The sequence below is a fragment of the Cavia porcellus genome, unplaced genomic scaffold (genome assembly GCF_034190915.1).
Source record: "Cavia porcellus strain 051 isolate PalLab524CR breed Dunkin Hartley unplaced genomic scaffold, mCavPor4.1 scaffold_7, whole genome shotgun sequence".
In the NCBI taxonomy this organism is placed as follows: Eukaryota; Metazoa; Chordata; class Mammalia; order Rodentia; family Caviidae; genus Cavia; species Cavia porcellus.
Window position 1 is genome coordinate 56,548,058 of NW_026947490.1, and position 25,556 is coordinate 56,573,613.

The following is a 25,556-nucleotide window of genomic DNA, read 5'->3' on the forward strand; positions in this document are numbered from 1 at the left end:
GATTACAAATATGCATCACCGTGCTATGATCCTCAACTTTTAAAAATATGTTTTTAGAGCTATTTTAAAAACATTTACAAAATAGATGATAAAAATATTTTTCTGGATTGTAGTAGGGAAAATAGAAGACTCAGTTAAATATATTGATACTTGGCTTATTCACTTCGTTGTGTAACTGAAGACTGCACTGTTCGTTTCTAGTTTTTCCATTTTCTCCACTAAAGTCATCTTTCATTTTTTGAATAGCCTTTAGAATCCATTGGTCTTCTGTGCCTTTTTCCTTTCACAATTTTTGGCAGATTTATCTTCCTCTTTTAGCTTGGTTTCCAGTTTTTCAGGATGTGGTTAGGAACTTTGTCAGTGTCCTCTAAAGCTCCCTTTGGACTTTCACTTAAGCCAACTTGAATTGATCTCATTTCTTGGCAGAGATTTGTGGTGGTAACCACAGGTGCCTGGCCCCCTATCAGCCACAGCACTGTGGACATCTTCACAAAGCCGACAGATGGCACTGCTGCTACATCTAAGCAGCTTTCATAAGCCTGTTGGTATTTTAATACCAATGCGAATGGTATTTTAATGCAAATCGTAAAGTAAAATCATTAAAGTTACTATTTACTTAATTTAAATGTTTCTCCAGGGTAGAAATTACTTTATCTTCATCATGTAAAGAACTCATTACTCTTCTGACTCCATTGTGGCTCTTGCTCTGTGTGTACATGATCTGTGTTTTCTGTTTTTATGAGCTACCATTGGTCCTGAGACCAGGAGACAGAGAGAATTAGGGTAAGAGTGCCTGAGTAAACTGAGCAAACAAACTGAAACTAAAGGCCAGGACTTAGCGGAGCTAAGCCTCAGGAAAATAGAGCAAAAGGACAAAGCATGAGTCCCTCAGTAAACTAGGAAAAACCTGAAAGGGCTGGAATGTAAAAAACATAATACAGCCCACTTTCCAGACATCAAAAACCTTACCTTGTAAGCGCTCACCTGCTTATTCTCCACCTTCTGTCAAATTCTCCATAGGTCTCTGGGTACAAACTTTTGTAGGATCAATCTTTTGGAAAGCTTCCTGACAAGCAGGAGCTTTTTTTAGTTTGCAGTTTTTTTTTTGTTTTGTTTTGTTTTTTGTACCAGAAATCAGAACTCAGGGCTTCTTGCTTGCCAGGCAGGCACTTACACCTTTGAGCTATCCCCCACAAGCAGAAGCTTGTTATTCTAATAAACCATACCTGGTACCTGTCCTATTGCTTACCATGTTCTATCAGTACCAATTTTTGTTGTTCTCAGAACAAGAACAAGGGAGGCAGGTGTTCAGTATAACTTAATTGCAGTTTTGCTATTGTGTGTCTAAGTCTGCATTTCTTTAGTTTTCCTGGTTGAGTTAAACCATGATTCCATTATCTATGGATTCTTGTTTTTCATCAGTTTTGCATAATTCTCATCTAATCCCAGGCATACTTTGAAAAGTTAAAAATAAGGGGACTAGTTTAAAAGCCTCGGATGATTTTCATTTTAAAACATTGCTTCTTCCAAAAAAAAAAAAAAAAAACCAATTTTGAAATCAATAGCTCCAAATTATAAATAGAGAGCAAGGGGTATAGAATTTCCTCAACACTTCCACAGTGCCTGAAATGACAGGTGCTTTCAAATATGTTCTCCGGTTTCTTCACAACTCTGTGAGGTATCTCCTTTACAGATGAGGAAACTGAAGTGCAACGGAATGGCTTTCCTAACATACCACAGCTTTGAAAAGCAAACCTAGTAACTTGAAATCTCTTCTGACAGCATTAGAGAGAGAAGCAGAGGAATTAGTACAAGATCACTTCCAAGAACTGAAAATGTTCACAAATATATTAAATATGGGGAGACGCTCTAAGTAAAACAAATGAATGTCATTTTTTGATCAAACACAATACCAGGGTACGAGATCATCAATAGACATTTTAATGCTTCATGATGATTTACTTTTAAAAAAATGATGGGCAATTAGCAATTGCATTGGCAGGTTAGCTAAGTCCATCAAATAAGTGTTTATATTCTCATAGAGCACAAGAATATTTTTTGCAACAAATGACAAATATAACACATGGTCCCTGCTCAGGTTTATAATCTGAAACATAGTTAAGATATAGGTGATATAACTAAAAGAATAGAATACTATTGAAGTTTTGTTTTTGCATGAAAAATTTTCAGGTCTTTGGTGATAACCAAATGTCTTGCATAAGTAGATTTTAGAATGAGATATTAAAAAACACTATTACTACAATAAAATAAAATAAAGTATTAAAATAAAAGCACTAATAATATGACAAAGACTGACTTGGTTTTTGGGACATAATGTAAAATGATTTTCAGCTGACAGCAGAAGATACTTCTCTGGTATAAGAATATTTGGGTATAGAATAAAGAAGGTATGGAGTTTCAAAACAAGGTAGTACTTTCAGCCCTTCCTTTAATCTTCTTTATTTACAAAATTCAGTTAACCAATTAAAGGGAGTGATAGCCTTTTCAGTTTCTAAACGGAGGTATGAGAGGCATCAGGATGTAAGTCCAAGAAATATCAACAGTGCAGTGTAGTGCTGGGAAAAAAGGGGGTAACAGCAGAAGTAAGGGGGAGGAGCCCAATATAAGGTCAAAAGCAATGGAAAAATAAGATGACTAGAAGTTAAAAGCTATTTGAGAGGAAGGCTTAATATGAATTTGGAGAAAAAATTATGAAAATATTTAAACATGTAAAGCTCCAACTGAAACACAAGATACGTTTAAAATAAGTCTGATTGAAAGGGAAAATACACTGTAAAATATTTATTTCATAAAAATAATTTTATAATCTATACAGAATTGAATAAAAAGTGCAACAAATTATTTTCATTTCTTTGCAAAACTGTATACAGTACAACTAGCACAATGGATTCAGCATTCTATGGCCATCCACCAAGATGGGAACACAATCTTGTCTTAAATACATAAAGGCTCTGGCTGGGTGCCACAAACCGTGTGTTAAATTCCAGGGAAACATTCCTTTGGTAATGTGAACAATTTGATTGTACCATAGTCCATTTCATTTTTTAAAACATCAGAATTCCTCAAACATGATTTTTTACTTATTTGTGGATAATTTCTTACAGAACAGAAGGAAAACAGCAAAAAAGGAAACAATATAAAAATGAAGATTGCTAACTTACGAAATACTGTCCCTTCCTTTCCTTAACCAGTGTTCTTTGCCTTTCCTGCAAGTATTAAGAAAGGTGAATGCCAATGACCTGCTCTGATCCACCTATTTTGCTTCTAGGATCCTTGCTTAAACCAAATGAATATGTCAATTCTGCAATCTTGACACTATGATTACCATTGTTTAGCCTTGTTGTTCTAAAAAAGTTAACACCATAGTTAAAAGAGCTACCTACGTGCTTCTCCAAATAAGGCAACAGAGTTGGCTTTGAAACAGTTTTTATGTCTCATAAATATTAGTAGTCCCTTGGGAGACTGCAGAATTAAATGCATATAGAACAATATGCCTTTCAAGTTAACTTGGAAATGGAATTACTAGCAACTTTTAAACATTCAAAATGATCCGCCCTTACAAACAAAGGCTGATTTAAGGTACAAAAATGCAGGAATCAAAAAACCCATTAAAATAATTAGAAAGAGGCTCAGTTTATGAAAAAGACCTGGGAATAATCCAACTCCTACAGATATCTTTATCCTGAATAAGGAAATCAAAATAATATGAAAGCTACAAATGGGAATGAAGTTATTTTAAAGAAAAAGACATTTTCATTTCATTTTGGAAATAAAGGGGAATGCACATAACAAAATGGGCTAGTTGTATTTTGAGTCTGTGTATGATTTTTCATCATGGAATTAACAGTCCTCCATACTGAAGAATAATAGACAAGCAAACCTGTTTTCTTATCAGGTCTCTTCATTTGGATTATAAGCAGGCTTTAAAACTTGCCTTCTTACTAACTGAGCTTCTCTGGGAAGCATATGAATAATGCAAAAATGTATTTGTAAAGAAAGTTTACACAATACGTAACGGTGAAGATGGGAACCAAGAATATTCATACAATGAATTTTCTAAAAATAACTTAAAATTAAAAATGACACATACTCCTTAGACATTAAACCAGAGCAAATATTGCCAGTCATAGTAACAACATTCATCTGTAGAAACACAAATGCACATGAGTAACACAGAAACCAGAATGAAGGTCAATAGACGCAGGTGCTAATAGAACATAGTTCTATCATGACACAATAACCTGTGGCCTCTTTGAAGCCCTGGTCCCACGAGGCCAAGAGTCTGGCTAAGGGGATATAGATGTGCATGACCTACAAAACATGGAACACGCTCACTAATCAAGTATACAACACTGTGTGCTGCCTGATTGCTCCTGATTACTTGGTTTTCAAAACCAAGTTCACTTTTGAATCAGAAAAAGGTCATCCTTGAATTAGCTCTCACAAATAATCCATGAGACCAACTTGACTTCTCGCTTGTCAGCAGTACCATGGTATCTCAGGAATATAGGGATTAGTTGAGCGGCTGCTTTGAAGCCATGAAATGCACATTCATAAATATCTGTCTGAACCTTAAAAATATTACATATATCCAGGCAGTTGCTGTGCAGAGTTTTTGCTGTGAGAGGCAGCTCTTGAGTGGTGTCTTAGGAAGTGGTTACTTGAGAACTTGGCTCTGGATCTTCCTGCTTTCTGCACTTCTTCGCAATACTGACTGCGCCACCAATCAGGAAAACCACAGCGATGAGTGCAAAATAACAGGCGTAGATCAGGAACTAAGAGGCAGAGAAGCAGTAATTGACAGAAGAGTCGATTAGAGATCATGTCTGTGAATATACTCTAATAATTAAAGATATACTCAGTTTACTTCAAAAAACACTGTCACATGTGGTGGGGTGGAGCCACAGTTCCACTAACTCAAAAGGCTGAGGCAGAAGTGCTTGAGCCCAGACCCTTTATCCTTAAAAACATAGGAAGATCTCCATCTCTAAAAACACAAAACAAAACAAAACCCCAAAACATTCTATACACAGACTATGTGCCATGCACTGAAGGCACAAAGCAGCAGTCCAACATGGAAGCCGTAAAATCTGACTGAGTGTAGCTTCATTCCTTACTAGCTCTGTGATCTTGTTGTGCTAACTTCTGAGCCTTGCCTGTGGCATTTACAGCACAGCCTTCATAATAATTCCCACCTCACAGGCTGCTGGGAGGAGTCACTGAGATCATGCATGGAAACGTTTATGAGCACAATGCCAATGCTGTTAACATTATTTTTTTTTATTGTTGATGTTATTGTTAGGAGTCATGGTCTTAAACTGAAGGCTAACTTCTGAAGAGCAGAACTTCTAGTCTTCCCCCAGAAGAGGGCAGTAGAGGCCAACTGTATTCCATTATATAGGTTTACTTTTTAAAAATAAGAATCTTCACCAAGACAATTTTTAAAAATGTGACTAAAGAGTTTATCAGTATCTTCACTGTTTATTACCTCTTAAAATAACTTACTTAATATTTATGAACTCACATATTTATTAATACTTATAAACGTTTAAGAGTTCAAGTAAGAATGTACCCTTACATCTCTGAGTGAGGTTCTTTCAAACTTGGATACACTTCTGTAGGAAGCCTATTATGGTAGTTAATGTCCGAACAGGTCACAGACCTCCTATCCTTCCACTGCTTAAAGCAACCATGTCTATAGCAGGTCATGTGTTAAGAATCATGACGGTATTTTTCAACAGCAAGTCATTATGCTGGCATTCAAGTGAGGGGAGCTTTAAGTAAAGAAGGGAGAAGACTATGCTATGAGATGAAACTGAGCATCTCAAACATAACCTAGAGTATTCCAGGCATAAATCAAGGGTGATTGGGCTATCACTCAGTGGCACAGTGCTTGCCCAGTATGTGTACGGACCTGACCCTTGAACTTGTGATTCTGCTTCTTGGCCTCATAAGCCTGGGATGACAGGCATGTGGCACCACACCCAGCTGTGAATTTCTTTTTATTAATCACACCCCACTTCTATTCCCTGACTGCATCAGCCTATCTTCAGGGTGAAGGGAAAGAACTCACTTGAACGGTGATTTCTAAGCCCAGGACGCTGGCATCCACCACAATCAGAGTGAGCACGGTCTGTAGTGCCAGGGCAATGAAGGTATTTACACCAAACACCAGGGCATAGCGCTCCATACTGAGGTTTGCGGCAATCTGAAACCTTTTGAAAACGTACAAGAAGAGTGAATGCACTAAAATTGCTTCTTGGATAGTTACAATTTTTTGCTTTAAATGTGAGGCCCAGTCCCTTCTTTGTACTGTCAATTTTTTTTAAATGTATAAATTGTGTATTATGTAAATTATTTTTATTTTTTAAAAAGGGTAACACTAAACATAACAAAACAGAACAAAGCAGATCAGAAGAAAACAATGCAAGTGACACAGATTTCAAAGCAAGACAACAGGAGATCTGCAATGGCTACCATAATGTGTCTTGTTTTCTTCTAAATAGTTGTCTGTATCTTCACACACAATGAATTCATACAAAACAAAATAGTTTAGTTTAAAAATAGCATAAAACTGCTCAGAACAGAGTAAGTAAGGTATTACAGGCCTTCAAAACCAGAAAATATGAAAATTAACAATGGCTACCACAATGTCTCTTGTTCTCTTCAAAAAGCTGAATATACCTTCATGTATGTTGAAATTAAGTAATACAAACAGACTAAAACCACTCTGAACAAAGAATAGAAGCACTACTGGATTTCACAGCATTGTAATACAGAATCAGCAATGGATAGCATAATCTCTGTTTTTCTTTAAAGTAGATATTCATTTCATCACACATAATATAATCAATTCTCATAAACTGTTTAGGAGAAGTTCTAGGCATGTATCAACCTCTACATGTACACCTATTCTTTCTGCATTAGAGGGAAAAACAAAACAAAGCAAAACAGAGCAAATTACTAGAAAAATAAGAAACAAAAAGGAGAAATAAATAACAATAGCAAAGAGCCCAAAACAATAACAATACTGGCCTTCAAAACATGGAGGTAGGAAGAGAACTAAGTTTGATATTTTACTTATGTACTATCAATTTTTTTCCTAAAAGGGAAAAATCGTTGCTAAATGTAAATCTCATGCAAACATCTGAAAACAATAGTAACAGACAGACAAGGCTTCCAGAAGAGAAAAACTGATGATGTACACACAATACAATGCCTCCTCCCATTTGCCTCCTTTACCAAGATATTTTAATTTCTTGGTTTGTAAAGGAATTAATAAACGTGTACTGTCATGACTTTCTCAATGTTTCTTTGAGCCAAAAAACCTACGTTGCTATTGTGATGAGTAACGTATAGATGGTTCTAAAGATGACATAGGATGCGTAGCACGCCCAGATGTTACCCACGGTGTCCATGACATACACTGCAGCAGCAATCAGGAAAGAACACAGGGACAACGTCATCTCTCCCCAGGTTGACCAAGATATTTTTATGTAACCAACTGCAAACACGGCAATAGCACCTACAAAACAATAAGCAATCCAGTTCTTTTACTGTTGTACTATTTTGGTAAATTAAAAACCATTAAGTTTAAATCTTTAAACTTATAAACTAGATAGCTCAAGTTTATAGTGGACCTTGAAACTCAGGCAGAAATATTGTATTTGACAGAAGAAATAATACAGAGCCACTGAGAGATGGTGAGGGACTGCACTAGGGCAGATGGCAGCAAGGACAGAGACCCAGATGTATTGCTAAGGAAAACACTGCATGGCTGAGGCACAGGCAGGAGTAAGGCAGAACCACTGTCCTAGCTGGGCAACACGGCAGGGGGAGTCATCTCTCCTGCAGACCTAAGGGCAATCCTGGGCTTCTCTGCCCTTTGATAAAATGATGACAGCTAATATATATGGAGTGCTTTCTGAGTGCCAGACAGTAAATATTTACAGGTAATCATACAAAACTTCCCAATAACCTTGTGAGGCAGGGCAACAGATAAGAAAGGGACAGCAAGGTATGACGTCAAGGACAACGGCTCTGAAGCCACCCTGCCAAGTTCAAAGCTTCGCTACTTCCCATCTACATAATCTTAGGCTAAATATTAAGCTACATGCCCAAAGTTTCTATTTATTAAAAAAAAGGCAATAACTGTACCTATCTCATGATAGTCTACCACATCTTAGCATTCCACAGGTATTAGTTATTACTGCTAAAAACGGTAATATATTGCCACTTAAAATTTTACATTGACAAAATTATTCAGCTAATACACAGGTAAGAGAAATTGGACAAGCACAAAAACAATTTGGAAAATTATGTTGTTTCTCCAAAACTTAAAATAATTCAAATTTGCAAATCAACCTCCTCTACCACTTGAGTATTTCCAAGTTTTTCTAAATTATTATTTTTTTAAATTTTTTTTTATTTAAGGAGAAAAAGAAAAAAACAGAAAAAGGGTACAAGTAATACAAAATTTAAAAAATAAACAGTAAGAAATACTAGTTAATAGATTACATATTCTCATCTTAGAAATAGTTGTTCAAGTTACAAAACTGAAGCATATAAAGTGGACTTTCAAACAGTGAGAGTGCAAACAGTTTTGTTCAATGATCCAAAAAAACTCAGTAATATGGTTATCTATCTTATACACTTAAACATATATGCAGTTATAACCTTTAGAGTTTTTCTAAATTATAAGAGTTTGAAAGAAATAAATTAATCTTTGGAGCTGCTTCACGTTTGGGAGGGAAGAGTTACTCATGGTTGGAGTAACCACCAGGACTCTCCCCACACTACCTGCTACCACTTGGCTTCACTTACCCAGTAAGGTTGAAACGGCCTCCACCCCACCATTGTAGATGGCAGCATGGCGAGAAGGCATCACAGTCTCCCACAGGCCCTGTGTGTAGTTGATGACTTGGAAGTAGCCACAGGTGGAAAGGGCCCACCACACAGACCAGCAGAGCAGGGGGCGGGAGGAGTAGCATATCAGGAAATCATTCCACAGTACCTTCAACACAAGGAGGCGGTCTGGCTTGGCTTCCTGCACAGCAAAGGGAATAGATCGGAACCCCATGATGCTAATTGTGCAGACAGCAATTTGTGTATGGACCCAGTTCTCTTTTAACTTATATAAACTGCTTGTTTCATATAAATAAAACATAAATTCACCAACGAATTATATTTAGCCCTTTGTGGAGGAGACATTATTCTCCTTACCACCTTATAAATGATAATCTACAGTAAGAGTACAAAGTTATTTATTTTTCATGTCTAATAATAACATCAATTACCATGTATTAAGAACATACTATGCATACTTATTTGAAAGTTTTATATTGTCTCCATTAATACTCAAAAAATAATAGGTATAAGAACTAAATAACTTGCTCAAGAAGTTTTAGAACTGGAACTTACTTCTTTTTCTTAAAACCTATTGTATTTTGCTGCTAGAAATGACATTATTAAATTCCAGAATAACAAGTACTAACTGTGCTGATCTTATTGTCTTGTAGAACTGAGATTGTTACTAAAAGATGTTCAGTCTACAAATAAAAGCATGAACACATTAGAACATCTTAATGGTATGCCAGCCCCCGACTAAAAAGTTTAATTTGAATTTTTGCATGTAGTGCTGAGGGTCAGACTTAAAGCATCACATCACATATGCACCGTCAATCAATTTTGTTTTTTTTTTTTTTTTCTTTTTTTGGTACTGAGGATTGAGCTTACAACCTTGCGCTTGCCAAGCAGGTGCCTATGCCACTGAGCTGTATCTCTGGTCATGAATCATTTTTAATGGATGAAGAACTCAAAATATGCCAGGTCCAGATATAAGCCAAGCATGAGTTCCAATTGAGAAAGAAAACTGCTGATTGCTCTTCTTCCTGCAGTGTCAGCAACCTCTGCTCCAAAAGAACAGGTTTTCTCTGAAAAGAATTTAAAATACTCTAAGGTAACTTGGGGAGAGGATTATGATTTTTACTCCACCTACTTTATTTTCCCTTTCTATAAAATGCAGATAAAACTAATCATCTATCTATTTGTCAATAATCACAACTATATTCCTGGTTTAATTAGAGATTTTTCAGTTTAAAATGGCTGGGATCCCCAACATCTATACTGACTTTCCTTTGAGCTTGCCAAAGAAAAACAGTAGTATTTTAAGGCCAGTGAATCCGGAACCAAGCAGCACCATCCACCTGCTAAGTCAGCAACAGCTGAGTCCAGGACGTCACAGAACTGACTTGAAATCTAATTTTGCCTACACCATAGCCAGCTGGATGGTTCTGACAAAGTTGTCAGTCTAATGAAAGATCTTACAGGGAAAAGTATGGTGAGAAGCGGACCACATATATGCTCTTACAGTGTTTAGGATGGGTATTTGTGCAAGTCTGCATAAATTATTAATCTCTGATCCCAGTCCTTATCTGGATGACAGGGTTGATGATGCTCTTCTAAGATGCTCAGACTTTCTATGACCTGTGGTTAGAATAATTTTTGATTTTCTAACACTTTATAATTCTTTGTTATGTAAAAAAACCTGACACTTTGTGTATCTATAAATGATAAACTTCAAACAGGTCTAGGATATACTTTTTTAAACTATAGGTCATAACACATAAGTGACTACTAAAATTGATTCAGTACGCAGTGACCTGATATAAAAGTTAAAATCTGAAATTCACTGGTCCATAAAAACCTTTAAAATTTTATGGTTAGTGTTAATTAGCCAAAGCCATTGTAACACATTTGAAACAACCCCACCTCCATTTTTCTACTATAGGAGATCTATCAAATGATTATGTTTCTTCTCTCTCCTAACAACCCTTTTTTGACCTTCCAATGTCACCGAACATATCAAGATGGAATCGGCATTTTATTGATACTCAAACTCTGGTCACGTTGACTAATGCTGCCCATAGGTGCTCTTGTAGTCAATATGCATCACGATGGTGTCAAACAGATTCCATGGAACAATAACCTGAATTTCAACTCGTTTTCTACAGTAAAGAATCGGAGTAACGAAAGACAGTAGTTTCCACCAAGGACACTAAAGGCTGGATTGAAACCACTGGGTTAACTCCATGTAGAAAACCTTGACTCTGCTCACAGTGGGTCTTCACTCTCACTGGGTCCACAAAACTCACAGAGTTCGGTATTATGTCTGGCAGAGCCCACAGGCCAAGCACAACGTTAATAAGCTTATTTCCACATGTGTTTCAGAAAAACTCTAATTCAGTGTGCTTGGAATGAACTCTGTCCCTCAGAGCTTATAACACAGCTTGGAAAAACAAAGAAACCTCTATTTAAAAGTTTTAAAAAAGGTGAGTGACAAGGGGAGCAATTCATTTTCCTGGCCACAAAGAATGAATGTAAGAAGTATTTTAAATGCCATATTTCTCTCGTCTAAGAGGCAGCTTTATAGTCAAATTTCTAATATTACTCCATTGTTAGCTTAATTTTTTCTATTGTGATTTTCTTCCTCTGCATTATTCATTACTATTTACTTTGAAAAGGTAAGTAACATATATCATTTCTAGCACAGAAAAGCAAAGTACATTTCTATCTTCAAATACTCTGGAATTTGGTTCAGAAGCTAGAAGTATGGACGAGACATTTTCATCTCCATTATTAAGCAAAAAAATTGGTGGATTGATTGATTGATTTATGTATGTATGTATGTATGTATGTATGTATGTATGTATTTACTTATTTGAGATGGAGTCATCTTCTATAGTTCAGGCTGGCCTGGAACTCACAGTGATTTTTCCTGCCTCAGCTTCTAGAGTGCTGGAATTATAGAAGTATACCACCACACCTATCTACTAGCAAAAAATCGGAATGTTCCCTCTATATCTCAAGCAATGGAGGTAGAAACAGGGAGATGTAGATCCTGAAATTCAAGACATTGCTGAAATGAATACAGAGTACTGTGCTAGTCTGATTTTCAAGCACTTTAGGGGAAAACAAGTTTGTTGTCCCTAACACAAATCAGTTTTACCTTGAATTAATTAATAAATGAATGAACTAATAAACCAACTCAGGATAAAACCTGAATCCAAATGAGTACAAGATCTAGCAAGAAGGGTTTATTTTATCACCATTAGTCATCCCCCAAAACTGTAATTACAAAACAATTTTAATGCTGAGCTTACCGGTTCCTCCACGGGAGGCTCTTCCGGATTTAAAGGGATTTTTGACTCAATGTCCTCCCAACCAGGCAGGTGGTTAGAAGCAGATGTGTCAGTCACAATGCCACCATTTTGTACCTTGATGCCATTCATTCCCTGGCATGATGAAGGAACATGGTGAAAGAAGAGGCTCTTCTGTGGCATAGGTAGAAACCAGGCCACAGCAAAAGCCACAGAAACACAGGTGAGAGAGATGACATTCAGGCTGAACAGGGACCAGCCTGCCACCGAGACAAGGATTTGTCCTAGGACAGAGCTCACTGTAAAGCCCACTAACGTGGCACTTCGACAGTAACTTGTGACCTTCTGGTACATGCCCAGGTCCACCACACTGTAGATATAAGAGTAATAGGCAATTTCAGTGGCTGTGGCGATGCCATAGAAGAATTCTAGGAACTGAATGGCCAGCAGTCCCTGCGCATAAAGCAGCATGAACCATGTGACAATAAGGCTGAATCCCTGCAGCAGAACAATGGGTTTGTAACGGAGGTAGTCTGTGGCGAGGAACACAGGAAACAGCAGCACCAGGTAAGAGTAAGTCCACACTGGGTAAATCTCATTGAAGACCTGGCAGAAAGAATGAAAACCCATTAGTGATCAAAAGACCTCACTATTCACGAGCAATTTACTCTTAGAAAACCATGTACTAACACTTTAAAGAACTCATTCAAAGAAAACTCAGTAACCATCAGCTGATTATATGTATGCCCTTCCATATCAGCTAACTATAGGGATACCTTCCGTATCTCCACTCCATCATTTTGCTAATAAGGCTCAGTCCAAAGACTTCCTTTATCCAGAAAGATTTTGTTGGGGTTGATAGTGTTTCCACGACAATATTCAAGATTCTCTTGATGTGCTTTGTAGGTGATAGTATCCCCAGTTATCTCATGGCTGTGAATCACCCAAGAAGCTGTAAAAAATCAGATGCCATGCCAAATTCTTAAAAACCTCTGAGGAGCCAGAGTCGAGAACCACTGCCTCATAAGGTTAAAAAGACAGGCCCAACATTTATCTGGACAATCTAATAGCATACTGTTTAAAAGATACGGGACAATCACTACTTTTGAAATTGAATATCAGCAGTTCTAACTTCCAGACACAGGGCAAGGAGTTTCAATCCTAAATTTTTCTGGTTTTAAATTACATTTTTAGAGGGACAAATAAATAGGTGAAGGGCACAAATCTGTTCTAATATACTGTCGGAATGATTTTATCTGAATGATAGGCAAGTTTTATGACTTTTTATTTATCTTTAATATGAAAGTTTTTTCTTTTTAAAAATTCATTTTAATTGACAGATAACTATACATTTATGGGGTACAGTACACAGTATGATACGTATATACATTCTGTAATGATCAGCTCGGAACATTTAGGTTATTTATCATCTTAGGCCTTTATTATTTCTTTGTGATGAGAACATTCAAAATCCTTCTGGCTATTTTACACGACACAATGTTAATATAATCATCATCATTCTGTATATAGTAGTTAAGTACACCAGAATTTACTGCTATTTTCTCTAGAATGCAAATTTTCAAATTAGGGTACAGTAGAAATAATTTTAAAAATCAGCTTCAAATCAAAAAGAGCTTCCATTCTGTTACTTGCTGTGTGATCGGAGATGCTCCTTGACCTAATGATGACATAAGCCCCAATGCACTCATGTAAGGTGAAAATGTATGAATAAAAAATGCATTTAATGCACATAAGCTACCATACACAACAAATTAGCAACATAGTACACAGGAGAAAGTGTCCTTTCCCTTTGTGGCTGCGTGGCTAGCTGGGAGCTGCGGTTTACTACCACATCCCACAACATGAAAAGAGTGCAGAACTACAGATTGCAAGCCCAGGAAAGAAGTAAAAATTCAAACTCTGGAGTACAGTTTCTATTGAATGTGTACTGTCTTTGTTCTCTCCTAAAGCTGAAATATTACTATGTGGAATGTTGTCAATCAGGAACTGCATAGTTAAGGTGTTTTAGTTTTCCTTGGCTTTACTCTCTACTATCAGTAAAAGACAGGTAAAACTTATCTTAACAGGATTGGTTTTTGCAGGGATTAAATGAAAGAATCCACTTTATTCACAAACTCGGAGACATTACAGCTGAAATACAAACCACCTGTAGCAATGTGAATCAACAATTACGGACTATCACTCCTAATATTTCAAGAGCAATCACTGCAATGACTTTTCCTTCTTTTTACACTGAATCCACTGTCCTGGGGGTTTAAGTAAGTCAGTTTTCAAATGATCATTGCAAAGCCCACATTTTAAAGTGCTTCAGTTTTTAAGTGCTTTTTGGAAAATAGTCTTGGTAAGAAGACGAGACTTGGACGCTGAGTCTGACGGTAGCAGCCTATTTAACTGTCAAGTATATCTCGAGTTGTCCAAATGTGAAATGAGCTGATTTTTTAAAGATTTTAGAAAAACAACAAATGAAACAAATTCTATCAAATGTCTTGCCAGCACCAAGCACAACTACAGCAGTAAAACACAACCCTGTTTTCTAAAATATATTCCAGAGTTGTTTTATGACCAGCTTTGACTCACAGGGATCTATCTGGTTTCACAAATGCTATTTAATTTGGGCTCAGAAATCAGCACCAACCCTCTTGATCAGGAAACTGTTGCATCTGAATACAGGTATGAAAGAATAATCAAGAACTGTAGAAATGATTCTTATTCCAAAGTGTGCAAATGTTAACCAATGAGGGCCAAAAAATGTCTGTGGCTGGTATGACCACAGCAGAATGTACCCCAGTAGAACACAAACCAAAGGGGTAAGGATAACCTTGAGATGGAAGGTATGCATACTTCTTACAGTCGTGTTCCACATAACAACATCCTCCTCCCTTTTCTGCCTATGCTTTTACAGATGACACTCTTCTGTAGTTTTCTAGAATTTGAAACTGCCTGTTGTTTGACTCATATATTTCTTAAACTTACATGTTTCCCAACATATTTCTCCAAACCCAGTACCACAAAGCTACTAGCAAATAAACCTTGAAAAATTATCTGTACTGGAAATGTGGTATCACATTTATAGTAGCACAATTTGTAATAGCTGTATCTTGCAAACAACCCAGATGCCTATCAACCAATGAACGCAAAAATAAAATGTAGTTTTTATATACAATGGAGTACTACTTTACCATAAAGAAGGATACACTTGAGACATTTTTAGGTAGATGGATGCATCTTGAGAACATACTTTTAGGTGAAAGAAATAAGACACACATGTTTAAATATGGCACTGTTTCTCTTGTGTGAGAAATGGAAAGTGTAAATAAGGGACAAAATGGGATATTGGGATGTAGGAAAAATAACGTTCAAATGAGAAGGAGAACCAGGGAGTGAAGAGAGAGAACAGAAGGAAGGGAAAAGGAAAAAAAAGGGGAAGAGCAAACAAAGCTTTTGTAGATAAGGAGAGGAACAAGGGTTGAAGGGAGGGGAGGAGAATGGGAAAAAGGAACCAAGATATATTAGTATAGGTACAAGTTCCCTGATAAATGTGATCATTATATTAAAAATGTACCAGTAAAATTAACTAAAAATGAAATAAAATGTGGAATGTGTAATTGATGAAGGATTATTCATAAGGAAGAATGAAGTTCTATCCATCTGCAGCAAAACAGATGGAATGGGAGACAATTTTGTTACATGAAATAAGACAGGCGTGGAAAGATAAATACTACAAATTCTCTCTCACACGTGGAACTAAAAAAGTAGACATAAATGTGTAAGCGAGTTGTTGCTGCAGGGTGAAGGAGAGAGGAGTAGGTGCAGGGAGGCTGGATAATGGGCACCAAAACATAGTTAAGAAAGAAGATGACAGTTTGGTGTTCCACGGCATAGTGACTACAGCCCACGACATATTAAATATTTTATGAGTAACTGTAAGACAGGATCTCAAAGGTTCCAAATAATGAAATGATAGAAAGAAGAATACTAATTATTCTGATTTGATCAGTATATGCTACAGGCAAGCGCTGAAACACACTACATAAATATGTGCAATTATTGTTACTAAAAACTACATGAGACATTAAAAAAATCTCTGTTGCTCTCTTCAACACACCATCTTCTTTTGTTTCAGGTCTTTGGTTGACTTCACTTTAGTAATATTGTCTCTGCTTAGACAGGTCACACAATTTTCAGTAATAGTTGTCCCTAAATAATTAACTGCCAAGCTTTCATTCTATAAACCCTATCCGTTAATATCAACTTAAAGTATCTAATATGCATGAACCTAATTCTGCTCTTTATACAGAACCACAAGTTGAATCATGAAGATGAGGGGAAGTAACATCATCTCTATTTTACAATGAATGCCACTCAACCTTAGAGAAAGATTAGGTAAATTATCCAAAATTACCACAGCAAGGATCAGCAGAGAAAGGATCTGAAACTAATACTCAGAATCAGGTACTCTGAATCTATCACACTGAAATGGCTGTTTCTTCCATCAGAAGACTGTTACTGATCTATTATGTTTCGCGGTTACTTCTGATACCTATGCTAGCTTTCTCAATCTGCATAAGGTGCTTTTATAGGACATCTGTCAAGAGATAAAGACCACATAATTTTCAGAGCTCGCTTTTGAGTGTCCAAAGGAGGTCCTCAAACCTAAGTGATTACCCTAGAAAACACTTCTTAGATAGACACTTTGAATCTGGAAGGGGAACTTCCTACCAGCAAGAATGTGCAAACTATATACATTTTACTAGATTTAGACACTACAGACATTTACTAGACATTGTGCAGGTAAAATCTGCCACGTAATCAAACGGAACTGATTTCATTCTCTTCAAAGTATCTTTTACAACTCTTTGAATCAAAGCTTGTTTAAGCTTTCTTCTGAGATACAAAAAGTCAAGGAAAACAATGTTCAATTTTAACCTCTAATTCAGACTTTGACTTTATTTTGGAATTGAGTTTCAATTAAACTTTTATTTGGACAACACTCTTCTCAAGCTGTAGAGATAACAATAAAGAATGAAATGAAGCTCCTGCTCTTCAGGACTTGTGAACGTATTAAGGAGTATACACACACACAATATTTACAGCAGAAATAGGAAATGCAGGGCTTATTCTTTGAGGTTGATCTTGAAGGACAAGAAAGAGGCTAACGGAATGATGTCAACAAATATGTATGGGAAAAGTCTAGGCAGATATCACATCTTTAAGTACAGGACGACAGATCAGAGTCTGTAGCTGTGCCAAATTTACAATTACAAAATTAATATGAATGAAGCTTTGAGATATGGAAAGTGGGAAGGGGAAAAAGAATGTAGTGAGAACACTAATAGGGAGGTAAAAATCAAGAGTGAATAGTAGGATGATTAAAAGCGAGTAAGTATCAAACAGCATTATTAAAAGTTTGATTTTCAACAACTAGAATACAGTCAAATTTTAAGCTGATTAAAACTTAGAAAGAGGTAACTTTTAAAGTTAATGCTTTTCCTAAAACCTAAGAAATCCTTGGAGAGTGGCTACCCGAGACCCAGCCATGTTGGGACTTAGGCAGCTGCACAAGAAAGCAATTTGTCCCCCCTCAGCTGTTACCGTCAGCAACTGGGGACAGAGTTCTGAGCATCTCTTAGGAGCATGACCACATGCAATATAGCAAATAAGGGGGATTTCCTTCTATGTTCTGTTTGTAGGCAAAGGTAATTTTCACTGGTATGTTTTGTAATGATTGTTATGCTCTAGTCAATATTCTCCTTCCATTGGTTTTCTGGTTTTTTTTTTTTTTTGCTTTTTCCTTTTTATCAGTACCGGGGATCGAACTCATGACTACCTGCTTGCAAGGCAGGCGCTTATGCCGCTGAGCTAAATCCCCAGCCCCTACCTTCAATTGGTTTTACAAAGGTCTGTTAATGGTTTGATTTCACTATACTTAATTGACTGGACAACTATTATGAAGATAATGAGATATAGTATAGTACTTATTACTACTATCCCAGTATCTTGCTGTGAAGTTCTATATCAATGTCACTACATTGTCTCGACTGGCTTTGTTTTATCTTTTTCTGTTGTATTTTTACTACATTAAAAAAAAAAAAAAAAGAACAACAACAAAGAACCAACAAGCACCGGGAGACTAAGCAAATGTATTTTGTTCACTGATTTACAGAGAATATAAAAAGTATTTCTCACCATTTAAAAACTTTGGGTTTATAGTTAGAGAGAATGTCTCCTTCTACAAACATGGCAAAGACTATGACTTTCTACAAGGTCCCTGATTGTTTATTTTTTAAAACCTACAGTAACACTGAAAATCACAATTATAATTTCAAATAGATTACAAGAATTTGTGTGTATGTACAGCAGTTTTTATTTCTAGGAAAAAATGGGGTGGTTGTTAAACTGGGCAAATCTGTAACATATAGTAGGCAGATATTGGTAAGCCAAAACAGAGCAAAACATATGATCAGATGATACTCTTGGTTTTTTTTTTTTTTTTTTTTTTGTCTTTTTCCGTTTTTATCGGTACCAGGGATCGAACTCACGACCACACACTTGCAAGGAAGGCGCTTATGCCGCTGAGCTAAAACCCCAGCACCAATACTCTTGGTTTTTAATACAGTAATACAGCAATTTGTGATCCTGTTTATTTGCTACTTTTAAAAGTTTCTTCTAGCAGTTAACAAATTTTGATGGATCCAGTTAGAAAAAATAACACATGTCTATTTATTATTTTTAAGCAAAATGTTTGAAATTTTTGAACTTTCTAGAATAATTATATTTGAAAACCTCAGCATTTGAAAAAATATTCAGTCAATTCATATTTTGCTTTGTAGCTTGCCAATACACATTAGTGTATAGTTTAGAAAGAACCACCCACAAGTCCAATTTTATCAGTCCTTTGATAATTCCAAATTCACATTAGAGCTTATTGAAAGAGGTTCCTGAGTTGCTATATATATGTCATGCCAAATGAATGTTTTTATATAGGTCGTAATTCTTTATTATATTACTCTGTTATATAACTTTCCTTTTCTAGTTATAAAAGCAATATGTGTTCATAATAAAAGTTCAGCTGTTAAATTAAAAAAAAGAAATACATTCTTAGAGAAAAGGAAGTGTCTTTCTCACTTAGGTAATAATAGCTGTATTTAAGATGATCCAGTATGGCTATTGTAGGGGAAATGAAAATTTCAAAGAGAAATGTCACTTCACATGACTTGGTATTTGCTTTGCTAAAAAAATCATGAAATATATTTTATTTAACTGTTCATTGCTGAAAATGAGCACTCAAAGAGAGCAAGTTGTCCTGTTTATTTCAGTTATTAGTTATTAAAAAGAAATCTAGGGTTCTCCACTGGGTAATCAGAGCCCTATAGTATACCACCAACAGAATCAGCTATGATTCCAAGGATCTCAAAAACAAATGACACATCTCAGGTCCCATATTCCTAGATTTCCCCTCACCTAATTTGCAATAACGGATACAGGCTTTTGTTTTCATCACATGAACAATAAATATTTACTGGGTCTGGCAACTCTGCTTTATTTCCAAGTCCCCTACTGTGTTTCACTCACCCTAGAAAGCTATCTGGTAAGACAGAACACGTGTTTACCATACACGGCACATGAGATCCTCTACCCAGGTTACATCTTCAGGGCACAAGAGAACAGACTGGCTTTTAAATAAAACAGCATCTCCCCCCACCCCGCAGTGCTTTTCTGTGAAACTGTGCAGATCACATGGCAGTTCATATGAAACTTTGTCACCTTACTCACAAGTAGTAGCATTTCTACTTCAATAACTATATCTCAGATTCAGTGTTTGTGCATGTGTGTGTCTCCAGAATAAAATGTTCTCTTATCAGTGCAGTAGTTTTTTGTTATAAAATAATAATGCTCACAAGAATTTCATCTTTCGTTTTAACAAGTACCAAAAGTCAAACAGATAATAACTATAACACTCCCTTGTGTAATGATCAGTTAAGACTGAGAAACAGATGGTCTGAGGTTTGGGTAAAAGTTGCTACTGTGAAACAACATAACTCAAATGAATCCAGTAATTAAAACTCACACTCAGTTTCTTCTCCAACGCCCTTGGAAATGAAGACACACTGCAGCAATGAACGGGACTGAGTAATTTTATCCTACCAGACTGCAAATGACTTTGGTAGTGCCCGTTCTTGCTCTGACCTGTTATGCTAGGTACTGACTTGCTCTGCAGTACAGATCACTGAATGCTAACAAACACAAGAAGAAAATGTTTTAAATGGAAATGTTTTGTAGGAACTAGGACAAGGAAGCACGGCGGGAGGAAAAGAAATAGAAAAAAAGGGACAGTTAACTTGGGCTCATTCAGCTGAGAGTAGGGAAAAGAAAACAACTCAGCTCTTGCCATTCCTAATATGCAAGGAAAGGCATACTGATTCTGCTTAGTGTGGCTTTGTGGTAGCGATTTGGATTCAACTTGCTTGTCTATTTATATAAAGTCTTCGTTCTGCAAAAAGCAAGTATTAACCATGCACTTCAAGAGTTAAACGCATTTCTGAAATATAAGCCCTCATTTCCGGTAAATCAATAAGCCAAGAAGTTTTTGATTATGGATTACACGGTTTCAGTTACTCTAAGCATCACAGTAGGTACACAATCTTTAAAGAGTTCACCTTTGTAGTTGAGAAACAAATTTACTGCATGTGAAATAACAATCCACAATACAAGAAAAACTGTAATTACCGGCCAGTTATGCGGTATCACCTGCATTTACCGAGGAGATGGGGCTCAGTAGGGAGGAGTGTATCTCTGTATACAACATCATTTAATTAAGAATCAAGACAAATGAAAACACAGATTACTGTCCTGCCCTGTCCTGACGAGCACACTCATCCTGTAAAACAACATCAGCAAAACGAGGCCCGGGAGGCAGGAAGTGTGCTAGGTGCTGGGAAGACCCCGGTAGATGAGCAGCGGTTGCCGACTTTGAGGCAGTATTTACCGAACCTCTAGCTCCTAGAGGAGCTAGCAGTTTTCATTTCTTGTGTGTGTGTGTTTTGTTTTGTTTTGTTTTGTTTTTGTCTTTTTCCTTTTTATCGGTACGGGGGATCGAACTCACGACTGCTTGCTTTCAAGGCAGGCGCTTATGCCGCTGAGCTAAACCCACAGCCCCAGTTTTTATTTCTTTATCAAAAACATCGCCCTCTACCCGCTGCAGAAACCGCCGGTCCAGGCGCAGGTCTCCGGGCGCGACCTCCCGCCCCCAACCCCGGTCCCCAGCGGCCACCCGGACGCCCGCCCCGCCCCGCCCGCTCACCTGCCGCTCTGTCAGGTTCTCGCGCGTCTCCAGCAGGTAGGGCGTCAGGAAGGGCTCGGACGGCCGTAGGCTGGCGAAGAAGCCGTAGGCGCAGAGCAGCGCGGTGGGCAGGAACCAACACTCGCGCGGCACGCGGGCGGTGCGCAGTAGCATGGTGGCAGCCGCCGCCGCCGCCCTCCGGGATACCGGGCCCGACACATCCATCCGAGGCCAGAGGCGCGGGGAGGATGCCCAGTACTCTCTACTCTCTCGGCAGCCCAGACTGAGAATGGGCGCCGGCCACCACCTCCAGCCGCAGGGCGCGCAGACGTTCAGGGCGGGGCCTGATGGGGTTCCCACCCCCGGGATAATTGGAGCCAATCATCGCGGACGCCTGAAGTGTGGTTTCTCCTCCATTGGTCGACAGGCAGGCCGGCGGCTGACGTTGAGGGTGGAGCTCCGGGTGGAAGCTGCGCCCCTTGTGGAGGCTCACGACTGTCCGGGAAGCTCTCTGTCGGTCACCCTGATCTGGAACGCGACCTGGAGTGCAGCCTCTGACGAGGTTGCCCGACGGTCATCTTTCAGTCTCAGTCACCACCCACCTCCGTGAGAGACACTGACCAAAGCTGGGCGACAATTTAACCTTGGCGCAAAGAATGCTAAACCTTTTCTTCTTAGCTTTCAGGTTTTAAACTTGTGTATCTGCCCTAGAAAGATACAGGAGTCTCAGGAGCTTGGCGTTGGGGGCGTTTATCTAGAGACAGAATAGAGGAAAGTAGAACAGTTATTGTGAGAACACGCTAGTCACTAAACGCAAGGACCGTGAAGTCCCCATGAAAGGATTTTAGCTTTATTTTATCACTTTTATTTTGGGGAGAGGAGGATAGGAGGAGAAACCACCTAACTGTGTAACATGGTCTGTTTCAGAAGGAAAGTGCAAAATCCTGAGTCATTAAAATAATCATTTGGTCGATTTCTACATTTAAAAACAAAACGCAACAGCAATAAAATCTTGGCATAGTTTTCAAGGACAACGCGTGACAAGAATCCCTAGTGCTTATTTTTTGGTCTGCCTTTCTGTTTGACTCAGTCGGACTCTGACCTAATGCACTGCAGACATTTAAAGCAATTTGCCCCATATACTGTGATCTAACTACCTCGGTTCTTGAACCTGGGACAGCAAGCTTCAGTGACAAATAAATGAGTTTGCAGATGGAAAAAGATACTAACAAATGAAGGATTCGTCTCTTAAGCCCCACAAATGAATTCACTAAAATATGTGAGTTGACCAATCTGGGAAGAAATATAATTCATGGTATTTATGTCTCTCAATCAGTCTTGTCAAGCCACAGAGGTCCTTGAAACCTTCTGAATTTCCACAAGGTCAAAACTATTTTCCTAATCATACTAAGGCTTTGTTTCCTTTTACACCCAGACTCTACATAATGTGGGATGTGGAATGCCATCATCACTCTTTAGGCTAAAAGAATGTATGCTTTAAAAAGTTCCAGGTTTCATTTAGCATGTGATAAATATCAGTAAGTATAATCTACCACAACCAAAGGTCTTTAGAGGCCTCAATAACAAGAATCTTGAGACCAAAAAGGTTGAGAATTTTGGATCTATAAAACTGTCTAGTTTTTTAAATTCCAACCATATGCAGTATTTGCTTCTTTCCATGACCATAGTGAGAATGCCAGGAGTCCTCTTGGCAATTGCTTTGCATTTGCATTTACTGCTTTAGTAGAAGAGAAGAAAGAGAAAGAAAGCCTCAGAAAGAGAAAGAGGCTTACCTAATAAAAACAGCTTTCCATCCTTTCTTTCCCTGAGGCTTGGAGACTGGAACTGTATTAATCCATACATCACTAGTCTGTAATTTCTTTACTGTAAATTATTTAGGAGCTTCAAGTGTTCTTTGCAATGAGACTGAGTATAAACCAGCTAGCTATTCTTGAGTTGAGTGGAAAATGTTTTCTTATTATTTCTGTTCTGGTCATGACAGATAGAATTCTTAAGACCCAAAATGACCCTTGCCCTTTTATAAGCTCTATCCATTTGACTGTGGGGTGGAACTTGTGAGATCATACTCATCAAAAGTGACTATGTAAAATTTTACAATAAAAGTGGGTTTATCGAGCTGGGCTCAGTCTAATCATGTAAACCTTTTAAAAACAGAATTTTTCCTCCTTACACAGTAGCAGAAGAGGAAGTGAGATTTGAAAGATGAAAAGAATTTGATGTGCTGTGCTGGAGGGGACTATATGCCAATGACTGCATGCGACCTGAGACTAACTCCTGATTGACAGCAAAGAAGGAGGATCCTATTCTTAAAGAGGGAAATGAATTCTGCTAAAACCTGCAATAAAATGAGAAGTTGATACTTCCTTAAAGCCTCAAAAGAAAAGCCCAGCAATATCAACATTTTTGTTTTGGCTGGTGAAACCTTAGGCAGAGAGCCCAAACAAGCACACCTGGATTTCTGAGCTACAGAATTATGAGCTAAGCTATTATAATTTTTTTAAGATGCTACATTTGTGATAATTTATTATATAACAATAGGCAACTAACAGATGTAAATAAGATTTATATTTTAAATTGAAGTAATATTTATATGACATAAAATTAGTGTTTAACCATACTGAGTGTACAACTCAGGGACATAAGCACATTCACATTGTAGATTTATTACTCCTCTCTAGTTCTGAGAGATTTTTCCCACTCTTGAAAGGTGACTCATACCCACTGATATAGGTTAGAATGAAAATTTCCCCCCAAATTATCATGTGTTCAGAGGCCAGGCTTTTGGAAGATGATTGGATCTTTAGAGGACAGTACTAGTAAGTGGATTAATCACTGACAAGTTCATAGCTGACTGTGATGTTAGTAGGAGAGGCCAGGTAGAAAGAGGTGAGTCACAGAAGGCTTAACCCAGAAAGGTGTATTTGTATTCCTGTGCTTCCCTTCATGATTGCCATGATTTGAGCAGCTTGCCTCTGCCTTGCTCTTCTGCCATCATATCTCTGTCTTGGAGCTACCCAACCATTGATTGAACCTTCTGTGAGCCACATAACCATTTCTCTCCTAAAACTGTGGATGTTGGGTATTTTGTCCCATTGATGGGACAGTGTGTAATGTTACCAAGAGTGCGGTCATTGCTCTGATTGTACCTGATCATGTGGTTCAGAAGCCTTTGGGACTGGTTTGTGGAAGAGATTTAGGAAAGTTTGGAAATTCAGCTCTAGAAACCCTACAGTGTTATTAACAGAGTTTGATGGGCAGTATTGGTCTTCTGTTCTCAGAAGAACAGAATGCTAATTGGAATGTGGATGATAAAGGCCAAGCTCAAGAGGTTTCAATTGAGAATGAAGATTTTATTGGGAAATTGGCCAGGGCCTATGTATGTTACATTCTGGGAAAGAAGTTGCCTTTTTTTTCCCCATGTCCTAAGACTTGTGGGAGGCTGAATTTAAGGAACTAACTAATCCTGCAGAGAAAATTTCAAGGCAGCCCAATGTTCAGGCAATGACACAGGTCCTGTTGGTTCACTTTGTAGCCAAATAAGCCAGGAAGTCCAAGGATTTTATAAAGTTTCAAGTTTAATTACTAGTTTATATTACTTATAAGTCACACATCATACTTCACACAAAAATATATAGTTCTAAGAAATTATTAACTGGTGGCTTTAAGATTCTAAGAGGAAGAGCAAAAAAGCAAGGCGTAGAGTCTACAGAGAGGTGGAAGTCATCACAAATGACTGGTTAAGACTAAAGACCAAAAAAAAAAAAAAAACCAACTATAGATCAGGCATTGCTTCTCCCAGGAGGTTCAGGGCTTGTCAAGAGTACAGAACATGTGGAAGGCTGAGTCTGGAGGTGGGAAGATCAAAATGATCTGAAGATGGGGACAGAGAACTGGAGCAATAATCTGTCAACCCTGCAATGTACTCCCCAAGTGATCTGTGTGGCACCACCACACTCCAGTGTTATGTGTTCCTCTTTTTGTATGATCCAGGTGAGGGAGTTAATTGCTTGTTGGTCTGGTGTGTCTAATAAGCTCATCAGCCTTTACTCTTTTTT

General features: G+C 37.7%; 1 protein-coding gene across 2 annotated transcripts; it reads right to left on the minus strand.

The window, feature by feature from the left end:
• Positions 1-2,787: 2,787 nt before the first annotated feature.
• Positions 2,788-21,810, minus strand: Slc19a2 (solute carrier family 19 member 2). Of its 2 annotated transcripts, none has more exons than XM_005003196.4 (6): positions 21,502-21,810; positions 12,183-12,785; positions 8,845-9,067; positions 7,447-7,546; positions 6,095-6,236; positions 2,788-4,796 (listed from the first exon to the last, which is right to left on the minus strand). In XM_005003196.4, the coding sequence occupies exons 1-6, from the start codon at positions 21,703-21,705 to the stop codon at positions 4,668-4,670; spliced, it is 1,401 nt and encodes a 466-aa protein (XP_005003253.1). In that variant the 5' UTR covers positions 21,706-21,810; the 3' UTR covers positions 2,788-4,667. The 2 variants fall into 2 exon arrangements, with proteins under 2 accessions (XP_005003253.1, XP_003468661.1); XM_003468613.5 differs by having other exon boundaries at positions 7,354-7,546; positions 21,502-21,809.
• Between the last annotated feature and the right edge of the window lie 3,746 nt (positions 21,811-25,556).